General features: G+C 52.6%; 1 protein-coding gene across 1 annotated transcript; it reads right to left on the minus strand.

Moving 5' to 3' along the window:
- Window positions 1–2,932: 2,932 nt before the first annotated feature.
- Zdhhc19 (zinc finger DHHC-type palmitoyltransferase 19) lies at window positions 2,933–10,522 on the minus strand. The gene is made up of 9 exons (XM_037209792.1): window positions 10,066–10,522; window positions 9,602–9,929; window positions 9,126–9,247; window positions 8,314–8,453; window positions 7,791–7,963; window positions 7,380–7,485; window positions 4,178–4,263; window positions 3,654–3,885; window positions 2,933–3,133 (listed from the first exon to the last, which is right to left on the minus strand). Exons 2-9 carry the CDS (start codon window positions 9,745–9,747, stop codon window positions 3,029–3,031), a joined length of 1,110 nt encoding a protein of 369 aa, XP_037065687.1. The 5' UTR covers window positions 9,748–9,929; window positions 10,066–10,522; the 3' UTR covers window positions 2,933–3,028.
- Between the last annotated feature and the right edge of the window lie 3,830 nt (window positions 10,523–14,352).

A 14,352-nucleotide genomic window follows, 5' to 3' on the forward strand; every position in this document is an offset into this window, starting at 1 on the left:
CACTCTGCATGGTCCCCTCTGCCCCTTCATCCTGCCTTGCCCCACCTTCAGCCACTTGGGTGGGGTGGTTAGGGCAGAGCAGGGTGGGGTGAACCAGAGGCAGCAGGAACCATTATCAGGTGGCCCCGGATGGAAAGGGCTTCAGCAGCCTCCTTATCAGCTCCCCGGGGACCCAGACTGTGTGTGATGCACAGCCCTGGGCTTATCGGTGGAGCCTGGGTCGGGGTGGGGGGAGAGCCAGGTCCCCTGCAGCTCCTGCTCAGACTCTGCCGAGAGTGGAAATGGCAGTGGCCTTCTGGGAACCAGAGAGTCACCGGGCTCGCTGCCATCTCAGCCGTTAGGTTATCTTAACTAAACTGCTTCCCTCCCTAGCCCCCAAGCCATGACTGAAACTGGTGGTAGGCCGTGGGATGAAGGGTCTCTCTCTCTCTCTCTCTCTCTCTCTCTCTCTCTCTCTCTCTCACACACACACACATACACACACACACACACACACACACACACACACACACACACACACACACCGTCCTCCTCTAGGAGGTCAAAGCCAGTGACTCTTCATGAGGTAAATGGCTCTGGGGAGTGCTGGGCTGAGCAAAGGGAAGTGGCATGTACCATGGCATACAGTTTGGGTGGTCAGTCACTCGGCTTTGCTGTGTCTTACAAGTCTCGGCATCCCAAAAGGCCAAGCGGACCCCTTTGGAGATGTTTTTGGAAACCTCTCGCAGGCTCTAGGAGCTGGCTGGGATCCTGCAGAGAGAGGGTGCTCCAGCTACAACTTGGCCTCCCTCCGAGGGTGGTAGGGCTTTCTGGGCTGTGGAGAGCAGGCCCCCTAACGGGGCTCTGATAACAGCTCTCAGCTTATCTGTTGGCCAAGGACTGGGTGGGCACGTCTGAGAACCAGAGGCAAATTCTGCAGAAAGGTGGTGGCAGCGTAACCGAAGGCTTCCGTGAGGGAAGGACCCGGGGAGGGTGGCCTGAGGTTGAGGGGAAGGGACGTCCAGGGCTGGGGTGGCCTAGGTCCCTCTCAGAGCTGTGGAAATCCTCAACTGGGAAGAACAGAAGCCTAGAATCCTCATCCCAGAGGAAGACATTACTGCCTTTGGAGGAGTCAGGGCCTCTTTTGAGAACCTGAAGAAAACTGCCTCCTTGTCTAGTGGGGTAACTGAGGCCTTAGGAGTCAGGGAGAACACCACCTCTTAGGCCACTGGGACTGGATGAGCCTCCTGCGTATCTTGAGACTAGGAACTAACAAGTACAGTCCCAAGCCAGGCAGGGCTGAAGGGAGGTAGCCTCCCCAAAGCTCCCGGAGGAGCTGGGACTTCGGCAGGTACCCCTCTCGAGCCAGGAAGTTGCAGCCTTGGCCCCAAGATCCTCTCTTCCTCTGGTCCAGGCCCAGACCACCTGGAGAGCTCTCCTTTGGAGAGAGTAAGCAGGAGCCCCCTGACTGTCACATTCTTGCCGTTTTCTTCAAGCTGGGGTGTCCACCTTTGCACACACAGGACACGCACACCCAGGTGTAGACACACATCCGGGCTCAGTGGCGCCAAAGGACTATTTCTGTCCTTGGCTGCCATGTAGCTGTAGAACTGCGCTGGCCCTGCATTTAAACGTGCCCCCGTAATAGCCTAAAATGTGGTCCCTGGCACAATCTGGAAGGGCCAAGCTGGCCTGATCTTTTTTAAATTATTCATTCATTCATTTTTATTTATTTCTTTACTTACTTACTTTCATTTTATTTATTTATTTATTTATTTATTTATTTATTTATTTTTATTTTTTTATTTATTTATTTATTTATTTATTTATTTATTTATTTATTTATTTATAGGCAATGTCTATATAGTCCTGACTGTCCTGGAACTCACTCTGTAGACCAGGCTGGCCTCAAACTCACAGAGGTCCTCCTGCCTCTCAAGTACCGGGATCAAAGCCATGCCACACCAGGCCTGGCCTGGCCTGACTCTTGATATGCCAATGACAAATATCCAGAATTCCACCTAGAACCCAAAGGCTTCTAGGTTGAGCAAGGGTGAAACTGGAGGAAAGCCCCCAAGCGCCATAGAAGCTCCTGAGGTTGGAAAATGAGCTAGCCCACAGCCCAGAGGGCCAGAAGCAGAGGAGCAGAGTTGACAGATTTGACAAGGAAGGGTCTGGGGCCTCCAAGGACAGGTGAGGAGGGATGGGGGAGCTGGGGATTCGGGATGAGTGTGTGTGTGTGTGTGTGTGTGTGTGTGTGTGTGTGTGTGTGTGAGAGAGAGAGAGAGAGAGAGAGAGAGAGAGAGAGAGAGAGAGAGAGAGGAGTAAACTAGACTTCATGGTCTAAAGAGCTAGTGAGCTGGTCTGTACTACACAAGGCCGCACCGTGGTCACTGGTAAAGCCAGAGTTTAAATGTGCTCCACCAAGCACCCCCAGGGACCCGAAGACTCCCTAGACCTTGGATCACACCAGGGACAGGTGGAGTATGGGGGGGGGGTAACATCAAAAATGAGACGCGGTTGCAGGAAAGATGCGGGCTCAGCATTAAGAGTGAGCACACCCCATTCCTCCGTATCTCTTAAGAGTGGCCGCTGGAAGGGTACCCACACCTAGTCTGATGGCCTCCCAACCTGCAGCGCAAGGGGCCGAGCCAGACTTGTGCGTTCCCGGGCAGTGGGCGCCCTCTGCTGCCAGATACAGGTACTGCAGGGCGGAGGCCGCGTCCTTCCCCAGTGCAGACGTGACTGGCGGTTTTCTCTCACACCATCGCCAGCTCTCACCAGGAAGACTGCAGTCAATACTGTCCGACCCTCGTAAGAATGAGAGAAACTGTAGTGTCCTGCCCAAGGTCACGGACCCAGGCAATGATAGACTCCGTGCTTGAGTCTCCAGGGATCCTGGCTCACTCATCCCTGGAGGTCCTTGTCCCCTTGAGCACGCCTGACACCCTCATCAGAAACCAACAATTAACATTTAATGAGGATTGGCAGATGTCAATACTCCCACCATTGAAACGAAAGGGGCTTGGCCCAAGTGGACCACGAGGATTCAGGCGGGGAGGTACAGGTTCAGGTGGTCCAGGCTCAGTGTGCGTCGGGGCCAGTCCCGCCTAGGCGTCTCCGACAGCAAGGACAGCCGTGGGCTGGCATCAATCTAAACACAGAGTGGGAACATGCAGGCTTCCTCCAGCCTCCCCAGCTCCAGCTCCCAGCCAACCCCGATGCTCCACGCCCGCCCCCAACTCCTCACTGACGGAGCCAAGGGGAGACTAGCTCCTCAAAGGCAACGTGTTGGGAGGGGATCTGTGGGGACCACCCCCATCATAATCCTTTAGTTCCACTTCCATGTATTTCAATGAAATTGGGCCGTGTGGAAAATTTTATCAACCTAAAGGACTATTCTTCAAGACAGTATACACTGTAGGCTAATCTCTGTCCTCATTAACAGTCAAGGACGCTGGTCCAGAACTAGTGACTGGCCCAGGTCCAAAGTAAGTTGGGATGTGGTCTTTCCTCTGTTTCTGGGGGGCATCTGAGAGTGTTCTGGAGGCCTGTGACACCCTCATTCAAGGTCCCTCCGGGTTTCACATGTCTCCACCAAGCTCTGAGCACCCCAGCTTCAGGGCCAGCCCCACCTCCTTGGGACTTTCCCATAGGCGCCTCTGCCTTCTCACCTCCTTGAGAACTATGACGGCTTTACCACTTCCTCGAGGTCCCTTCCCTGCTGTGTTCGGAGGAGTTTGGGGTCCAGGGGGATCAGGGGCGCCCAGGGGATCAGCGGGATCAGAGGGGCCAGGGGGGCCTGGGGAACAGTGTTCAGGAGGACACAGTGGTGAGGGCTGTGTCTTCTCATAGATCCAGTCCGTCCCCACGGGTCTTTGCAGACAGACGACTTCAGACATGTACCTAAAGAAACAAGCCAGATGCAAGGGGTCGATGCCCTTCTTAGCCAGGGCCCCATCCTCCCTCTCAGTTTGGGGACATAGCCCAGAGGCCAGCCCTGCCCGGAGCTAGGCTAGCCTTTTCTGGCTGCAGCTCCCCTCAATCCACAAGAACTCACAGAAGGGCCCAATGGTCCTGGGTCGGGGGACCCCAAAGGAAAGGCCTGAACCGTGCAAGATCTGAGATCAGGAGTGAGGGGCCACTTCGTCCACCAGCCCCGGGGTCCGCTACTCAGATATCTCTCTTCCCAACTCACTTAGGACTCAGTGGCGCACACATTGTCAGATACCAGTTCCTGGCAAAGCCCTGGTCGAAAGGGTTATGTTCTTGATGGTTCCTGCACTGGAAGGGTGTGGGGATGAGGAAACGTCAGAACCGGCCAGTCCCTCACGGCAGCTCCCTGCCCTCTCAGCCTGTCAACTCAGCTCCAGCTGCCACCAGTTTGCAAAGGAGGGCAGGGAAGCCGGAGAGTGAGCTGGACTCCCCGGACAAGCGCCCCCATTCTGAGCAGCTCTGCTGAGGCTGATGTTGACACTGTTCCCCCCCCCACCGCTCTCCTCTCTTGCCTTCTCAGGACCGCCCCCCCCCAATCCCCTGTACACCTCTTTGTAGCAACCTTGCTCTCTGTGGCCACACATACCCTGCTCTGACCTTCCAGACAGGTGCTCAGACCCTCCCGTAACCACCCGGCCCCTCCACAGACAGTCCCACCATCCAACCACTGTTTCTTGGCCTTCCCAACACCCATCTTTGCCTTCTGGGTGTTGGTCTTCATTGAATTTCACCATCCGGAAGGTCAGCAGTGGTTTGGATCAGATTTTCCCAGCCAGCATCACATGGCCTAGGAAAGCCTGGCCCGGATGTGATGATAAGGCAAAGGTCAAACTCAACATTCAAGCCACTTCCTTTTTGGTTTGTTTGTCTGTCTGTCTTGAGAGAGTCTCACTCTGAAGCCCAGCATGACCTAGAACCTACTTTTGTTGCCCAGGCCAGCCTCAACCTTGCAGTGATCCTTCATGTTGTGGTTAAAGGGGTACACCACCATTCCCAGTGTCCTCTGGACACTCTTGACTAGGGGCTCCATGCCCCTTCCCACTCATCCAGAGACCCCACCTCCTGCAGGCTAAGCCTTATCCCAGCTTAGAGAGTCTTGGGCACAAGGAAAAGTGTCCAGCCACAGTCCTGCCTGCTCCCAACTGCCCTGTGCCCCATGCTCCTGTTATCAAGACTGGAATCTTTAATACTCCAGAAGAAACCAGGACTCCATTCAGGACACCATGGCCCAAAAGCTACATGAACCATCGTGCTATGGAAAGGTCCGGCTTCTTCAATGTGGCTGAGGCCATGAAGAGAAACAGGTAGTCCCGCTGGGGATTCTGACAGAATGTTTAGAAGGATTTGATACATGGAAAACACTCAGTTAGATTCACAGGAAATATAGAAAAAGGTTGATTTGTATGACATAGAAAATGCTTAATATGCCGGGCGGTGGTGGCACACGCCTCTAATCCCAGCACTCAGGAGGCAGAGGCAGGCGGATCTCTGTGAGTTCGAGGCCAGCCTGGTTGACAGAGTGAGTTCCAGGATAGCCAGGACTACATAGAGAAACTCTTTATAGAGAAACTCTTTCTTGAAAAACCAGGATTACACAAAGAAACACTTTCTTGAAAAATGGAGGGAGGGAGGGAGAGAGAGAGAGAGAGAGAGAGAGAGAGAGAGAGAGAGAAGAGGAAGCTTAATAAAGTCTTAAGACCCATCCAATCCATCTGAGTATGTTCCTTTGCCCACAGGGGCCCTCTCAGACATAGAGAGAATCAGGGATGCATACGTGTGCACACACTCACGCACATGCACACAAATACTTCACAGCGAAAAACTTCTGCTATTTGGAACCTGAAAAGAAAATGAAATAATGAGCTATAGCTCCCAAGAAAATATTTTTTTTAAAAACACATATCTGAACCCAGAATACATAAAGAACTCAAAAGACACAAAAGGAAAACAATCCAATTTTTAAATGGGCAAAATATTGGAGCATCCGTTACATCAAAGGTACACACTGCTTAGCATCACTCTCTTGAGGAAAATACAAATCAAAGCTACCGGATGCTGCCACACAATTGCTTGATGGGCTAAAACAAAAAAAACTAAACAAGCCTCCAACAGTGTCAAGTGTTGGCGAGGAGGCAGAGAAACAGGAATTCTCATCTGTCCTTGTACGAATGCAAAATGGTGTTTTGGAAGGCAATCTGCTAATTTGGTATAAAATTAAACACACGGCTACCTCATGACCCAGGATTTACACACTAGGAAAGCGTAGGTTCTGGATACCAGTGTTCGGATTGAGTTCACTTTATAATTGCCCCAAACTAGAAAGGATGTAAAAGTCCTTCAGTTGCTGAATGTGCAGTCTGTAGAGTATCCATCCATACAAGTCAATGCGATGCTACACCGCGATAAAGAGGAATAAACTGACGAGAACAGCGTGGGTGAATCTCAAGTGTGCTGTGCTAAGCAAGCCAAGGCAGACGCCAAAGACAATGATTTCATTTATGTGGACTTCTCAAAGATAAAACAACAACAACAACAACAAAAACCCCTATGGGGGCAAACAAACCAACCATTGTCCGGGATGTAACAGGACGACAAATCGACTACAAAAGGCCTCGAAAGAGTCTTCTGGAGTAATGACATACCACTTTCAGATCCCCTTACGGTGACTCCCGGGTTTCCTCTGCATCAAGACTAACTCCCACGCTCTGAGGGGGTCTGCTCAATTGCCAGCGCCACCGTCTACCTGAATTAGAGCAGCTTCCTCGCTCTCTTAGTTACATTCTGCTTTCAGCCATATTGATGCCATTAACCCCAGCTGCCAACGAGGCTGAGCCAGGGGGATTGAAAGTTCAAGGCCTTCCCGAGACTGTTTCCAAAAGGCGGGGCTTGGGATACAGCTGAGTGGTAGAGCACTTGCCTAGCATTTTCCAGCCCTGGGTTCAATCCCCAGTACTGGAAGATGCAAAAAAAAAAATTTTTTTTCCCCTATTTTTCTGTATCCCTAGTCTTTTTGCAAAGCTAGAGACGCCCGATCCTTCAAGATCACATTAGGGCACAAAGAGTGGCGTTTCGGGCCTGTCTAACCCTTTGCTCCTTCTCTAGGTCCCAACTACACAGCCCAGGGCTGCCTTTTCTTGGTGTGGTCCAGGGAAAGTGGGGGATGCTGCCTTTATCCCTATGCTGGTCCTCAAATGCAGGCAGCCCAGCCAGCCCGCGGCCGCGCCTCGGGCCGGAGAGCGACCCCCGGGCTCCAGCAGGTGGCGCTGTGGTCTGAGCTGCGGCGGCTGCTGCTGTGGACCTGAAGTCCTTACCCTCGGGGCCAATGGCAGTGGAGGATCAGATCCAGAGGACCCAAGATGCTGCCCACAGCCAGACATCCGGCGCCCACGCTGCACCCCACATACCTTGCTCTCGCAGGAGCGCTCCGCGGTGCTCACAGATAGGGCCTGGATCAGCAGCAGCAGGACGAGCGGAATCAGGAAGCCCGCCGCGGGTGCAGCCACCAGGACGCTGAGCAGCTAAGGAGCCACGCCCGGTCCAGCTCATCTTCCCCGCTCCACCATTACTCCCGCCACCCTCTCCGGAGCACCACACCGTGGCCCTGCTTGTCCCTTTTAGACCTTCTTATGTGGGTTCTTAATGCTCCTTAGTTTTTGTTGTACTCCATCCGTTTTCCTTACGCTCACCGGCCCACACTGAGCCTCTCCGGCTAGCTTCATCCATCACCGGCTCCACCCTCGGAGAGCTCATCTCTCACCTGCCTCCACCCCTCCCCGACTGCTCCTCTCGGGGGGTCCTTGGGCATGTGTAGATACGCCATAATCTTGTCCACCGAGAAGGGCAGATGGCTTGTACGGATCAGGAATATCAGGCAGGTGATGAGCAGGGCGCCCGAGTAGAGGCAGAGGGACAGGACCAGCACCATAAAGAGGCGGAAGTTGCGGTGACCGATGCAATTATTGACCCATTTGCAGTGGTGATCAAAGTCCTGGGACAGGGAGAGGAGCAGGCCTCCAGGATCCGTCCTTTGGCCCAGCTTCCATCACCCCAAACAACTCAGCCCTCGAGGTCACTTACTCTTGTCCCCCCCCCACACACACACACACTGGCTTTCACCAGTGCCCACGCTGACGTGCCAGCCTCCCTGGACAGATGCAGGCACAGAGGCGGTGCCCTGTGTGAGGGACCAGGAACAGGTGGGCGCGCCGTCGTCCTTGGCCCTCACCAGTCACGTTCAAAGTCTCACGCCCACGGCCGGGTCACATACGATGAGGCTTTAGGTTCCGGCCAGGTCTGGGTGACAGGTTAGCACTCAGGCAGGCAGCAAGGGGGTCTCACCTCCACGCATATGTTGCACCAGGGGCAGTGGTAGGTCCGGGGTGGGCGATGGAAGCAGCACTTGGGGCACCATTGCAGGCGAAAGGCCCTTTGATTCACGCTCACCACGTACACCATCATGGGGTCCTCATCGACCGAGCCTGGTGTGGAAGAGGGTTAGGCAGTTAGCCTTCCGCACCGTGCCCTGGGCAGCCCCACAGCAGCCCTGGGCACAGGGCAATGTGGGATGAGGTGGGTAAAGGCGAGCAGGGCGGTGGTGGCGCACGCCTTTAATCCCAGCACTCGGGAGGCAGAGCCAGGCGGATCTCTGTGAGTTCGAGGCCAGCCTGGGCTACAGAGTGAGTTCCAGGAAAGGCGCAAAGCTACACAGAGAAACCCTGTCTCGAAACCCCCCCCCCAAAAAAAAAGGTGGGTAAGGCAATCCCTGACCTGACGGAGCAAGCTGGCCATCAGAGAGAGGGAGAGATGTTGGGGGGGGGGGGCCGTGCTCCAGCTAGCCTGGTGTAAAGAACTCTGCCTTTGAAACAGTGGCATTTGAGTTTTGTGTGTAGCGGGACAAAGGAAAGCCGCATGGTTTGGACAAGCCTACAGGCTTCCTTCTCCCCAGCCTACACAGCCCACCCTTCTGAAGCAATTGGGAAAATTCCAGGCTCCTGCCCCCACCCCACCCCCAACTCCACGCCTTGGTGGCTCAGGAAATGAAATACTGGAGCCAGAACGGTACTGCCGTGGGGTATAGAGGCCCCGAGGCTGGAGGTGGGGCACCATCCTTTGGGGTGCCACCTCCTCCTTCCAGGGGGCCGAGTCCTCACCTCGGTGTAAGATGCCAGGGTCTGAGAAGTTGAGGGAAACGAGACTGAAGAAGGTGAGGATGAAGAGCGGGCCTGTGACCATGGGAAAGACCCACTCTCCGTTCTGGGCCAGCCACCTACAACTGAGACCAGAGTCACTTTCAGTCCTGAGCCTGAGCAGCCCAGAGCCGCTCCCCAGGCCCTGACCAGCTGGGTCAGGGTTCACAGAGCTTAAAGCCAGCTCTAAGTATCCGGGCAAGCGACAGGCTCACAGAGGCCCCACCGAAGGTCACCGGCATTACCAGCCACATTCACCCCCCCACCCCATCCCCATGCACCAAAACTCCAAAACTCCGCGCCTGCACATGGCCCTCCAACTAGACAGCTGTTCCCTGGGCCTTCCACGACTCCGTCCTGCCTCCCCCTGCCTCTGTACTGTCTTTATTTTCCACCCTGTCTCCGTATGAGAAACCTAACAGATGACATGGGACTCTTACGGGAACCCGAAGAAAAGGCCACTCAGAAAGATGAGCAGCATCACATTGAAGGCGGCGAACAGACTCGGGAGGAACCACGGCCGCGGGACCACGGGCATCTGCTGTGGCTCCTTCACACGTGCCATGTCCTCTTTTGGGAAAGGCATGGCGAGCGCCTAGAAAGAGACGGTTGGACTGGCCAAGTGCGCGCTGTGCCGGCATGAAGAGCTCAGTTGGATCCTCAGGTCCCAGGGACAAGCAGGGTGTGTTAGCAGCCACAAGAGGATCCTGGGTCTTACTGGCCAGGCAGTTCAACCAAACAGCAAGCTCCAGAGTTCAGCGAGAGACCCTGTCCCAGAAAGTAAGGTGAGATTACTTAAGGCAGACAACCGATTTGGGGATCACACACACACACACACACACACACACACACACACACACACACAAGCGCGCCTGAAGGGAGAGGGCGTGATTCTGATACTCACAGGACAAGAATAAGCTACTCCCAGAATATGATTTGTCCATAGCAACTGAAGCCACAGCCCAGGAGAGGAGAGCAGAAGTCTCATTGTGATGTCACAGAGGCAGAGGGATGGAGGCTGTGGCTCCCCACCACTCATGCTGGAGTCTAAGACACCCCAGCCCTGGCTTGGAAGCTGCTGGGCTTTGTCCCCCAGAGGGTCACTTGCTGTGGCTGTTGATGTGCTGGAGGTCTCAAGAGAGGGTTCCCAGGGACACTGACTGACTTTCAAAGGGATTGATGTAGTCTTCATGAGACACCCCCCCCCATTTAGCAGGTCATTATAAAAAGCCTAGGACTGACTCCTCCCCAGTCCCAGAATCTCTCTGTCATGTGACTTCCTGAGGAGAGGTGAACAGACACGACTTCACCCCAGGTAGAGCTGATGGCAGACCGAAGGACCGATGCCACCCAGATCTAGCTTGGTAAACCAGTAATCACTGAGGTTACTTACAGGAGCGCAGTTGATTTAAAGATTTATTATGTATACAGAAGAGGGAGCCAGATCTCATTACAGATAGTTGTGAGCCACCATGTGGGTGCTGGGAATTGAACTCAGGACCTCTGGAAGAGCAGTCGGTGCTCTTAACCTCTGAGCCATCTCTCCAGCCCCACGCACGCACGGTTGATTTAAAAACAGCTTCATCAATGAAAAGCTCCCAAGAGCCGAATGCCTGGAGCTCCCTGCAGGACGGCAGAGAGACCTCGTGACTACTGTACATTTCTGAGTTTCTCTGGTCTTGTCAATTTCACTACCTTCCCATCCTCCCTCCATGAGCAGTATTTTAAGATACAGTTTTGCACACACACACACACACACACACACACACACACACACACACACACACACGTTGTCCTGGCCATGATGTCCTTTGTCATGCAGTGTAGTCACCTTCACCAAGGGCTGGTGGGTGTGGCTGGTAATCTTTGAGCCTCCAAAACTATGAACTAAATAAAATTCTTTAAGTACCCATTCATTTAAGTATCCTCTCCTCTCCTCTCCTCTCCTCTCCTCTCCTCTCCTCCTCTCTCTCTCTCTCTCTCTCTCTCTCTCTCTCTCCTCTCTCTGGGGGAGGGAATATGCTTGCAAGTATGGGTGCACACATTTGTCTGTATATGTGGAGGCCAGAGGACAATATCAGGTATCTTTCCTCAAAAACATTTTTTTTTTAATTTTAGTTTTTTAGGTTTATTTGGTTTTTTTGAGGGGAGGGGAGCTCCAGACAGGCTTTCTCTGTGTAGCTTTGGTGCCTGTTCTGGATCTTGCTCTGTAGACCAGGCTGGCTTCGAACTCACAGAGATCCGCCTGCCTCTGCCTCCTGAATGCTGGGATTAAAGGTGTGCGCCACCAGCGCCTGGCTAGGTTTATTTGTTTTATTTTATGTGTGAGTGTTTTGCCCAAATACATGCATGTGTGCCACATACATGCTTGGTGCCCATGAAGGTCAGAAGAGGGCATCAGATCTCCTGGAACAGAAGGAAAGGATGGTTGCGAACCACCATGTGGGTGCCGGGAATCAAACCTGGGTCCTTTGCAAGAGCAACAAGCGCTCTTAACCCCTGAGCCATCATCTCTCCAGGCCCAGTAAGAGTTATTTTAGTTTTGTTTATGTGTATGTGTGTGTCTGTGTGAGTGTATGCCGTGCGTGTGCAAGTGCCCTCAGAAGCCAGAAGAAAGCGTCAGAGCCCCTGGCGCTAGAATCATAGGAGGCCCTGAGCTGCTCAACTTGGATGCTGGAAAGTGAACTTGAGATCCCTGGAAGAGCAGAAAGTGCTCCTAACTACCAGCTGTCTCTCCCGCCCTCTTTTTTCAAAGACAAAGTCTCACTATGTAGTCTTGACTGGCCTGGGCTCACTATGTAAACCATGCTGGCCTCAAATTTACGGAGATCCACCTGCCTCTGCCTCCTGAGTGCTGGGATTAAAGGCGTGTGCCGCCGCCGCCCCGCCCGCCGCCGCCGCCCCGCCGCCGCCGCCCCGCCGCCGCCGCCGCCGCCGCCCGGCTCACCTTAATTTCTGAGACAGAATCTCTTGGTGAACCTGGAGGTCACGAATTCTGCTAGGCTGACTAGCCAATGTGCTCCAGGAATCTGCCAGCCTCTGCATCCCCAGCTCTGGAGTTACGAACACCCATTGCTCCACCCATGAGCTTCTAGCTGGTTGTCTTGTCTCTGTCTCCCATTTCATCATGGCGGAATTACAGAGGAAGGTAATCCCATTAGTTTTTTTTTTTTTTTTACGAGAGTTTTAGAAACTGAACTCAGCTTCTAAGACTTGAGTATCTCGCTTGCACTTTTAGCCACTGATCTACCTCCCCAATACCTGCCCCCCACTTTGAGATAAGGTCTCATTATGTAGCCCTGGCTAGCCTGGAGCTCATTATGTAGACCAGGCTGGCCTTGAACTCAGAGATCCGCTTACTTCTGCCTCCAGAATTAAAGGCGTGTGTCATTATGGCCAGCGGTCCTCAGTCTTGAAATGTGACCTTTATATATAATATATATAATAAATATATAATATATATAAATAAATATAATATATATATAAATAAATTTCCTGGAGGCTGGGGAGATAGGTCCTTTCAGTGAGTAAGCTACCTGCTGCACAAATGTGAGGATGTGAGTTTGTATCCTGGCGTCCCTGTAAACACCAGGCATGCAAGCACGTGTCTGTAACCCCAGAGCTGGGGGTGCAGAGGCAGGTAGATCCCTAGAGCTCACTGGTCAGTCAGCCTTGGTGAGCTGGTGACCTCAAGGTTCAGTAAGAGACCCTGTCTCAAAAAATAGGGTAGAGAGCAATTTTAGGAGACACGTGATGCTGACGTGTGGCCTCCACATGCACAAGCAAACATGTATGTGCCCTTGCATGTAGGCACATGTGCACACATCTGAGAGAACACACGCATATAAAAACAAATCAAATTTCATCTAATTAGATATGGCAAGCCCATAGTTATGGAACCCAGACTGAACTTTATAGGCAGAAAATGAAAACAAAATCCCTGCAGAAAATTGGTGGCTGCTCTGTGACCTTTCCAAGTGCTCCAAGTGCTGTGTTGCTCATTGTCTGACCCTGGAAGGGTAGGGGCTGGGGCTGTGGGAGGAAAAGGGTGTGTCTGCATACACAGGATAAGCAAAACTTAGAGGAGGAAGAACTCTTGAGCCTGGCCTTGGAATGGCCAAGGAAATGGGTTCAGAAAAAAAAAAATCTAGAGTTTTGGAACCACCTAAATAACTTTAAAAAGTAATTAATATATTTTAAAAGATTTGATTAGGTATGGTATCACATACCTTTAATCTCAGCACTTGGGAGGCTGAGGTAGGTGGATCTCCATGAGTTCAAGGCCAGCCTGGTCTACACAGCAAGTTCCAGGACAGCCAGGGCTACATAGGAAGAATCTGTCTCAAAAAAAAAAAAAAAAAAAAAAAAAAAGGAAAAACAAACAAAAAAGACTTCTTTCTTTCTTGTGTATGTGTGTATATGTGAAAGCCTGCATGCCTGGTACCTGTGGAAGCCAGAAAAGAGCTAAGGATTTTCCTAGAACTGGAGTTACATGTAACCATGAGCCACCATGTAGGACTGAACTCAGATCCTCTGCACAAACAGTGTGTATTCTTGTCCCCTGAGCCGTCTCTTCAGCCCCTTGTTTTTTATATTCTGTGGGAAGAGCATTTTTTTTCCCAGCATGTTAAGTGCATCGTGTACATGTGGTACCTTAGGGGACCAGAAGAGGGCAACAGATCCCCTGGAACTAGTTACAAGCAGTTGTGAGCTGCCATGTGGGTGCTGGAAACCAAACCCAGGTCCTCTGCAAGAGCAGCCAGTGCTTTTAACCACTGAGTCATCTGTCCAGCACCCCCCCAACGCTTCAGACAGAATTTAGCTAGCTAATCTGTACAGTTCCAGATCTATTGACCATAAAACAAGGGGGTCTTCAGGCACCTAATGTAAGCCCCTCAGGCCACAAGAGTGGCCAGGCCACTCCCCTGAGGACTTCCAAGTGCCAGGTTCCACCCACAGAACCCTCGAACTGCCCTAATGGCCAGACACTGCTTCCACCGTTCATAGTAAAAAGCCCAATCTCTGGACTTTGAAATCCGCCAATCCTCACCCCAGGAAAGCTTCACCCTGAAAAGGTCCACCCCCACCCCCAAGAAACTCTATACAAACCCCACTTTCTGCTCAGTTCTGGGCTATTTCTCGCCCACGCAGAGGCAGCCACCCTCCTGGTTTTTCCCCTCCCAATAAAACT

The sequence above is a fragment of the Peromyscus leucopus genome, chromosome 12 (assembly GCF_004664715.2).
Source record: "Peromyscus leucopus breed LL Stock chromosome 12, UCI_PerLeu_2.1, whole genome shotgun sequence".
In the NCBI taxonomy this organism is placed as follows: domain Eukaryota; kingdom Metazoa; phylum Chordata; class Mammalia; order Rodentia; family Cricetidae; genus Peromyscus; species Peromyscus leucopus.